Below are 9,173 nucleotides of genomic sequence, written 5' to 3'. Positions count from 1 at the left end.
TTTTTACATTTAGATTACCTTTGCTCTCATCTAATGCTCACTTAAAGTTAATTTTTAAAAACTGATCTAATGACACTTAGAATAAGAACTGAATGTTAATTTTTCATGCATTATAGTGTTGCGATGCTGAAATTTGCTTGTAGCATAGTTGATTTAAGCAAAACAGTATAAAACTTTAATATTGACCAGTTATCGGTTATCAGCCATAACATGAAAAGTATTACTGGCTTATTGGTATTGGCCAGAACTGTAATATCACCGCATCCCTAACCACGATTAATAGATGCTCTTAGTGTTCATTGTTAATTCACAATATCTAATGCATAATGTTAAAAATTAACAAAACATTTCTGTAACAATTACAAGTAAAATTTAATTTATTTTATTGTTTTATGGAAATGGCTTTGTTTACAACAATATTAAAATCCATATCAAATGTATACATTATTTGGATCTATTTTCACTAGGTTAATTTTGATCACAAGAACATCATGTCATTGATACAGCACAAGGCACTACAGGTTCGGTGGATTATGGATGTGGCTTTTGATTTACCTGTAAAGATACTTGTGTAGAATTGGACCATTGCCCCCCTGTTATCCTCTCTTGCTTTTTAACAACTTTTTGCTGACCTTCACCCCATTTTTTTCTCTGTTGCTTTTCCTATACCACTCTCTCTCTAGCTCTCCCATGTTTTTTCTCTTCTCCACGCTCAGTCCCCTAGCAGCATGACGGGAGCTAATTATAAAATCAATGGAGCCGGGCTGCCTGCTTTACGGCTGCCTCTAAAACCTTAACAGGGAAATCACTGTAGGATTGATGACTCCTTCACTCTTTATCTCTTTTAATTAGAAATGTAAAAGATATGAAGAGCCTGGGGCCACAGCACTGCACCCTGGCATTACAACATTCTACCTGCCTTCCTTCCCTCTCTATCTCTTTTTCCTTTTTTTCTGCCTTTTCATGTCTTTTAGTTAGCCACTGCCCTGGTTTCCTGCAGAGAATATATACACATATAATCTCCCCTATATGTCTCTCTCCTTCTCCAGAACACCTACAGCCAGAATCTTTTCTCTAACTTTAGAAAGGGAAAAAAAATATTATGGGTCATTTTGCATTTTATTATGAGTTGATTGAGTGGCATTAAACCAGTGCAGACTGTATTGTCTCCTCTTGCTGGGCAAGATATTGGAGTCATTCTTTTCTTTTACATCCCAATACATTTTTTGAGCCGTTTCCTTCTTTTTTTGTCTGAACGCTTTTATTCCTCGCTCTCTTTCTTAATTTATTTTGTGTTGCATCTTAATTTTTTTAAAGGGATAGTTCACCCAAAAATGAAAATTGTCATTTTCTCACCCTCAGTTTGTTCGAAACCTTTCTTTCTTCTGCTGAACACAAAAGAAGATATTTTGAAGAATGTCGGTAACCAAACAGTTGTTGGGACCCCATTGACTTCCATTGTATTTTTTTTTTTTTTTTTTTTTTGTATATATACTATGGCTGTCGATGGGGACCATCAACTGTTTGGTTACCGGCATTCTTCAAAATATATTCTTTTGTGTTCAGCAGAAGAAAGAAATTCATACAGGTTTGGAACAAATTGAGGGTGAGAAAATGATGGGTGAACTATCCCTTTAAGTAAATTTGATGCATTATTAATAATATAATTAAACATTCTGCCTGTTTGTGCCATGGACATGAATGGTACCTCAAATCAAGCTGTTAGAGTAGAGGTGTGCTATTACTTTTCTGGTGATTGGATTTACAATTTTTACCAGGGAAGAATAAAACAAAGAGGAAAGGGGAAAAAAAGTGAGTATATCATATAGACATAGCAACCGGCCAGATGTCCTTAGCGACGTGCTAAAAACTATTCTGAGTAAATTAGCAACTGCAAAGCAACACCCTCACAACCACCTACTGTGACTGCCTAGATCCTCAAACTGCAAACACAAAACTGACATTGCTTAATGTATGCCATTGATTGTTTTCACAATGCAATTTGTCCCAGACACATTTTTGCAGCTTTGATGGTTTTAAATAAGTCTGTGTTGTTGTCACTGTTATAATATATTGAGCGAAATATATAAAGCACATGGTAAAATTGTGTAATTGTGACTTTTTCTCAAAATGTATGCTTCACTTCTAATATTTTCTATGTACTTTCTTATTATTAGGACATTTACAATTAGCACATCTCACAATTACTACAGAATGATTTTGTAGATCTACATCAATTCAGTTTTTATCAGCCATAACTGAGTCATACTGGTAACCCGAAGGTTGCAGGTTCGATTCTCAGTACCGGCAGGAAATGACTGAGGTGCTCGAGCGCCCCAATCGCTCCCCGGGCACCACATCAAAAACGTATGTATGTGCACTAGCTTGAATGGGTTAAATGCAGAGGACAAATTCTGAGGATGGGTTACTATAATTGGCCTTCACGTCGCTTTCACTTTTTTTGTTGTTGTTTTTGAAATGGATGTCATAACAAATGTCAGCAGACTGGGAAGATTTTAAAACGAGTGGTTCATTCATAAATCCTTAAGATCTTACCTTCAAGCTGTGGAAAATGAAAATACAAACCGAGCAACGAGCGCAGCGCTGAAAAGGGGTGGGGCTACTTAATGTCTATAGGGGAGACAAAAGGGGGCAACAATCGACCATAATTCATCTTTGCAAAAGCCATGGCAGCAGGTTTTGCCAAGGCATGCACAACTCCATTAAAAAAAAATCAGTTTCTTTGATAACCATTTAAATAGCGTTAATCAGAATTAATGAATGAACATCTCTCCACATGTGCCTCTTTTGTTGTTTTTGTAATTTGAACAACTGCAGCCTAGACGTTGCTTTCTCCTTTCATTATTGCTCTTTTCTCCTTCATTTAACTCTCATTACTTTCAGCACTATGCACTGAACACCACAGGAAGCAGAGCATGTTTGCCATGGACAGAAAAACATGTCCTGCCTCTTTAAATCCATCACCTCAGCCTATCTGCCTTGTGTTCCCATGGCAACATCTCATTGGGATTGAATATATGGGGTCCTTGTAAACCAGTGTATAATGCATGGGCCTTCTTTTTAATCTTAGCCCTAGTTTATTGATCTTTTTAATGAAACTTAATTATAGTAATCTTTTAATTAAGAGTACCATAGCCCTGTTTACTACAATACCCTTGAGCTATGAATAAATAGATTTGTATATTGTGAGCCCCCGTGTGCTCTTTACAAATAAAGTGGCCAGGTCTGAATCCTTCAAGTACTGTGTGTGTGTGTGTGCATTAAATCAAATACATGAATGCATTCATCCATATGAACTTGCCTTTTATGGGTTTTGAGAATATGAAAGCATGCTTAAAGGGTGTGGTCATATGTCTATGATCCCCATCATTCAAGTAATCACAGAAAACATTAACAGATACACCTGAATACATTCTAATTTTGCTTGGTATTTTAATATGAAACATAATAAATAAATAAACATTAAATATGCTAACCATAATCTCTTGAGCTGGTAAAAAGGCTACATTATTTTCATATTATTCACTCATTCAAAATTATTTAATATCATATTTAACATGTTATGTATTTCTTTTTAATTATCACGTATTTAATTACCTAAAAGATTAAATTCTTTCTTCTTAATGAAACTAAATTTTCATAATATCCATCAGCCCATGCTGTCTTATGTCTAAGCCTTTAATGCTCCTGTATGAGTAATGCAAGGATGTTTCTTTGTCCTCCGATAATTACTGTATGACACATGCAGACAAATGAGGGCACACTGGCAGGATCCATTAGTTTTGGTCTCAGTAGTGTTTGTGTGGTTAGCGTTTGATAAATTACAGTTCTCCAGCCAGCAGGGTCATTAGAGCAATATTGTGGTGCACGAGCGCCCTCTGTTGGATGAATTAACTGCTTGCGGATTTTGGATGTTTCATCGTGTTACACTTTGAATATTGTCAGCTAAAATTCTGTCATCATTTACTCACCCTCGTGTCGTTCAAGACGAGTATAACTTTCTGGAGAACACAAAATAAGATTTTTTTCTTTTTACCTCCATAGAACAGCGTGGCCGCGGGGCCTGTCAAGTTTGAAAAAGGACAAAAAAAACATTTAAAATATAATAAATATACTCCATACGATAAGGCCATTGTATTTCAAACCTTCTAAAGCTATATTACACTACTGTGTGAAGTACAGACCGAAATTTGAGTCGTTATTCACGGTAAAAACTTCCCTCGGCTGCAGCTTTCAGGATCTTCTACTTCCCGCTTTCATATTATTCAAACTTGACATGATGACGCGTAGCTGATTGACGTCATTAAAGGATTAGTTCACTTTCAAATTAAAAATTCCTGATCATTTACTCACCCCCATGTCATCCAAGATGTTCATGTCTTTCTTTCTTCAGTGGAAAAGAAATTAAGGTTTTTGATGAAAACATTCCAGGATTATTCTCCTTTTAGTGGACTTCAATGGAGCCCAAACGGTTGAAGGTCAAAATTACAGTTTCACTGCAGCTTCAAAGCGTTCTACACAATCCCAGACGAGGAATAAGGGTCTTATCTAGAGAAACCATCACTCATTTTCTAAAAAAAAAAAAAATTATATACGTTTTAACCATAAATGCTCATCTTGAACTAGCTCTCTTCTTCTTCTTCTTCTCTATTTGAATTCCAGCAGTGTAGACACTGCTAAGTGTATTAGTGCCCTCCACAGGTCAAAGTTTGAACTAATTGTTATATATTTGCACTAGCATATTGTATATGACAATTTAGTTCAAACTTTGACCTGTGGAGGGCAGTAATACACTTAGCAGTGTCTACACTGCTGGAATTCAAATAGAGAAGAAGAAGAGAGCTAGTTCAAGATGAGCATTTATGGTTAAAATGTATAAAATTTTTATTTATTTTTTAGAAAATGAGCAATGGTTTCTCTAGATAAGACCCTTATTCCTCTTCTGGGATCGCTGTAAACTGTAATTTTGACACTTTGTAATTTTGTCTTCAACTGTTTGGGCTCCATTGAAGTCCACTATATGGAGAAAAATCCTGGAATGTTTTCATCAAAAACCTTAATTTATTTTCGACTGAAGAAAGAAAGACATGAACATCTTGGATGACATGGGGGTGAGTACATTATCAGGGAATTTTAATTTGAAAGTGAACTAATCCTTTAATGGATCGCTATGGGTAAATTTCAGACCCCTCAGATAAATGTCTTGATTTCATTTCACCACACATTTTGCTTACATAAAATCAATTTTGCATTGTGATATTAATTTATATAATATATGCAGTTCCAAATGAAAGAAGCTTGTTCATTTACTCCTGACAATCACCAGTGTTGGGCGTAATGCATTACAATTAAACTTGAGTTATGTAATCAGATTACTTTTTCAAGTAACTAGTAAAGTAACGCATTACTTTTAAATTTACAACAAAATATCTGAGTTACTTTTTCAAATAAGTAACCCAAGTTACTTTGCTTTCCCATTTTTCATTGACTGACAGCTCTCCTGTTGCCATGTTGAGAGAAATCGTATGTGCAGAGGCATTTTGTGACGGTTATTGTAGTTCTAGACTAAATGTGAGCAATTACTCCTCTCACTTGCACAAAAACAGTCAGTATTCCTCAAAATGAATAAAAACAGTGAAATGAAATCTCATATTAATTAATATCAATTAAATGTATTAAATTAAACAAATGTACTTTATGTATTTAATCTCACTTTATTAACCAATGTCTTTGCTTCTGACTTTCGTTGATCCAATTCAACTATATTAATAAGCAAAAATGACTTTAGATAAACATCACATTTGTGATTAGCCTGAAGCTTATTCATTTCACTTTTGGTGTGAAAGGGCCTTTACATTGTCCAAAAATTAAAAAATTAAGTTGAATCCTCTTAAAACTTTTGTGTTTAAAATGTGTATTTACACACACTAGTAAGACTTTTTTAAACATTAAATGTAGGTGTGTATTTACATACTCTCGTGAATACAAATTTGAAATATACATTTAGATATAAGTAAATATACATTTAGGTAAAAGGATTTTCAATGATTGGATGGACACGCAAATAATAAATTGTAGCTCATTATACATCATGGTAATATTTTGTAATACAATTGGCATAAATTGAAGCTAATTAAAATCTTTGTATTACATGTAAAAAATATATTACATGAATGAGAATCACAGGCCCTATCATTTTGATTTTGGAGTCAAATATCTTTGTGATATTCACATAGGTCAATGGTAGTAAAAGCCCATGTTTTCAAAATGAAAGTCAGTAAATGATGACAGAATTTAAATTTTTTGCTGAACTATTACTCCAGTATATACTAAATTATATAAAGTACTGGAAATGAATGACAAGGAGAGCGAGAGAGAGTTTCTCAAAAAAAGTTTATTGTGCCTCTTATTGTTTATATGGCTTTTTATATAACAATTTTTTGAACACGAACAAAGGACTGACAATACATTAGCCAAGGTTGAGAGAACGAAAAATATGACAAAGAGTTAATCTCAACATTCCGCTTGCTATACGTGTGGCTGTGGCGCAACTCTGAAGGAGAAGAGGTCAGTATGACAGCTCACACATTCTCTGACAGCACCAGCGTGATGACATTCATTTAACAATGTACTACACTACAGCTTATTGAGTGCAGCCATCCTCACATTCAACACACAAACACACACGCGCACACACACACACACACACAGCTGAGTTCTGGTCATAGTCGTATTGCTTGACTGAGACTGATACCTTTTAATGTTCAGTGGCACACGACCACCAAATTGCATACTGTGTGTTTTTGGCAATAAAATGGACTAAAATATTAGATAAAATTAGAAAAAGAAAAACCCACCAAATCTATTTCTAAGATGAAGATGAAAGTTCTCCAATGACTGTGTAAAATACACAGAATTAATTCAGTTCATGGTGATTTCTATAACCTAACACATAAATATTGCCTGTTTCAAGGCTGTCGCCAGACAGCAAGCGTTTGGTCCTTACAGAGATGCCCTGAGTCTGAATTTCATGTTCTTTCTTTTTTATATTCAAGAGTTCTGAATATATGTAGTATAACAAGCATGCTTTTCAAGTGTGTGTGTGTGTGTGTGTGTGTGTTTGTGTTAGTACAGGTATGCATTCCTGCATTTCGTCATGATACATGAGATTCAGAAAATCATCCAGATGCATTTGTGTAGTAATCCTGAATTATTGTCTAGGCAGATGAGGTCAAATCCCGTGATGACACGTGCAGCATTGAGTGAAACCGGTCCAGTATGACATCATGTGCATGATGCAGAGACTTGAATGTAATGGACATGTGGGTGTTTCGGTTTGGAAATGGGCTCCCTGACAGGAGCTGAACCCTACAAGCTGCAAACTTTGGCACAGACACACCATTCAATTGGCAGCGAATCATATGACGCAATGAAAGCCGATACGTAATGGCATTCCCCTAAAAACACGGATCATTCGACGGGAGATACCCAGCCACTGAACTGATTATCAATGACATCTAATGCTGAGCCAAAGTGCCCAAGAACCCAACCAAGCAGCTGGATAAAGACTCAGCAGAGGTCTGCCAGTTATAGCAATCCGATTATCTTTCTGTAAGTCTGCCCAGGAAAGCTATCCAAACAAAACATAACTAAGAAGATAGAATACAGGACAAAAAAAAAAATATATGAAGGTATATATAGATATGTATGGGCTTATTCATAAAATGTAAAGAGAACAAACTATCTCAAGGCTGAAAAAGTCAAAATGATATTCGAAAGCATCATCAACAACAACAACAACAACAACAGAAAAAGGATGAGCATTTTCAGTTTTCATCCTGTATTTTCTTTCGAAAGAACTTGTTTTGAACCCGTTGAAAGTCAGCTGTTAATGGTATAAGTCCATTTGGCTTCTCCTTTTCAAAGCGAACAAACACGTTTTATAAAAGCGGCAGTTATTTAGTCTGAAAAGCCAGTTGTTTTGTCTTTCGCCTTCCCTCTCGTTCTGTGGGAGAGGTCCTGAGAAGAGGTTTTTTATGTGAGTTTTCTCAAATCGACTCACTGATGTCTCTCATCGTTGACCGAGTGGCCTGAGTTATGAGTTTCTGTACAGGTAAGGCTCTGCGTTTGCCCTGGAAGAAGAAAGCTTCCTCATTGAGCTCTTCCTCCGTGGCTCTTCCTGGACACATCCACGTTAGGTTCCTGGCCGGCCCAGGCCTCTCCGTCACTGTCTGTACCCCTCTCCTCCTCCCCGTCGTCGTCGTCGTCGTCCTCCTCCTCCGGTGAAGGCTCGCTGCCGTTCTCTGTGGCCCAGCTGTCGTCCTCGTCCTCCTGCTCTTTCTTCATAGTGAGCAGGGCGGGTGGAGGAGCGGGTTGTTCGGGCTCCGGCTTCTTCTCTGTGGACTCAGCCTGATCCTCGAAGGCCTCTGGATTTTCCAGCATCTCTCGGATGAGAGGAGGCATGGGGCCTGGGATCTCCATCTTCAGGGTTATGGCCCTTTCTGCTCCTGTTGTACACAAACAGTTCAGGTCAGGATGGTTTCATCTACATAATAATAAGAAATAAGGTAACAAGTGCATAAAGCAGAGAGTGAAAGCCTATTCAAACTGATTTTCATAACATTTTTTTGGTTGATTTACTGTGAACCCTTTAAGGTGCAAAAATGTGCAAAAACTAACTTTTTCCCCACAATGTAAGTTGATTTTTATTGTTTGCGCTATGATATTGACATATGGGTGACTTCAAAAGAAATTAATACATTTATTCAGCAAGGATGCATTAAATTGATAAAAAGTGACAGTAAAGCCATTTATAATCCTAAAAAAGATTTCTATTTCAAATAAATGCTTTTTATTCAGGTTCTCACAAAAATATTAAGCAACACAACTATTTTCAACACTGATAATAATAAGAAATGTTTCTTGAGCGCCAAATCAGCATATTAGAATAATTTCTGAAGGATCATGTGACTGAAGACTGGAGTAATGGCTGCTGACATTTCAGCTTTGCTATCACAGGAATAAATTACATTTTAAAATATATTCAGATAGAAAACAGTTATTTGAAATTATAAAAATATTTCACAATATTACTGTTTTTACTGTATTTTTTGGTGACTATAAACAAAGTCCCTTTAAGACAAGTCATTTTA

The 9,173-nt window shown here is 36.1% G+C and overlaps 2 protein-coding genes across 6 annotated transcripts in view; both read right to left on the bottom strand.

The window, feature by feature from the left end:
* The window catches only part of hoxc11a (homeobox C11a), a 92,635-nt gene extending 88,232 nt beyond the window's left edge, over positions 1-4,403 (bottom strand). Inside the window, exons 1-3 of one of the 2 annotated variants that reach the window (XR_007183069.1) lie at positions 4,206-4,403; positions 3,993-4,084; positions 2,557-2,631 (exon numbers count right to left, since the gene is read on the bottom strand). The gene's annotated coding sequence lies outside the window, so the exon portion shown is untranslated. The remainder of the gene's footprint in view (positions 1-2,556; positions 2,632-3,992; positions 4,085-4,205) is intronic. The other variant, XR_007183068.1, reaches the window with a different exon arrangement.
* Positions 4,404-6,395: 1,992 nt separating this feature from the next.
* Positions 6,396-9,173, bottom strand: part of rarga (retinoic acid receptor gamma a) — a 68,275-nt gene continuing 65,497 nt past the window's right edge. For all 4 annotated transcript variants that reach the window (XM_048177189.1, XM_048177188.1, XM_048177190.1 and 1 more), the window contains one exon: positions 6,396-8,528. In XM_048177189.1, the coding sequence (XP_048033146.1) occupies positions 8,173-8,528 (356 nt within the window). In that variant the 3' untranslated portion in view covers positions 6,396-8,172. The remainder of the gene's footprint in view (positions 8,529-9,173) is intronic.

Source organism: Megalobrama amblycephala, linkage group LG24, assembly GCF_018812025.1.
Source record: "Megalobrama amblycephala isolate DHTTF-2021 linkage group LG24, ASM1881202v1, whole genome shotgun sequence".
Taxonomy (NCBI): Eukaryota; Metazoa; Chordata; class Actinopteri; order Cypriniformes; family Xenocyprididae; genus Megalobrama; species Megalobrama amblycephala.
The sequence above is the reverse complement of the archived record's forward strand: the minus strand, read 5'-3'. Positions and strand labels throughout refer to the sequence as shown.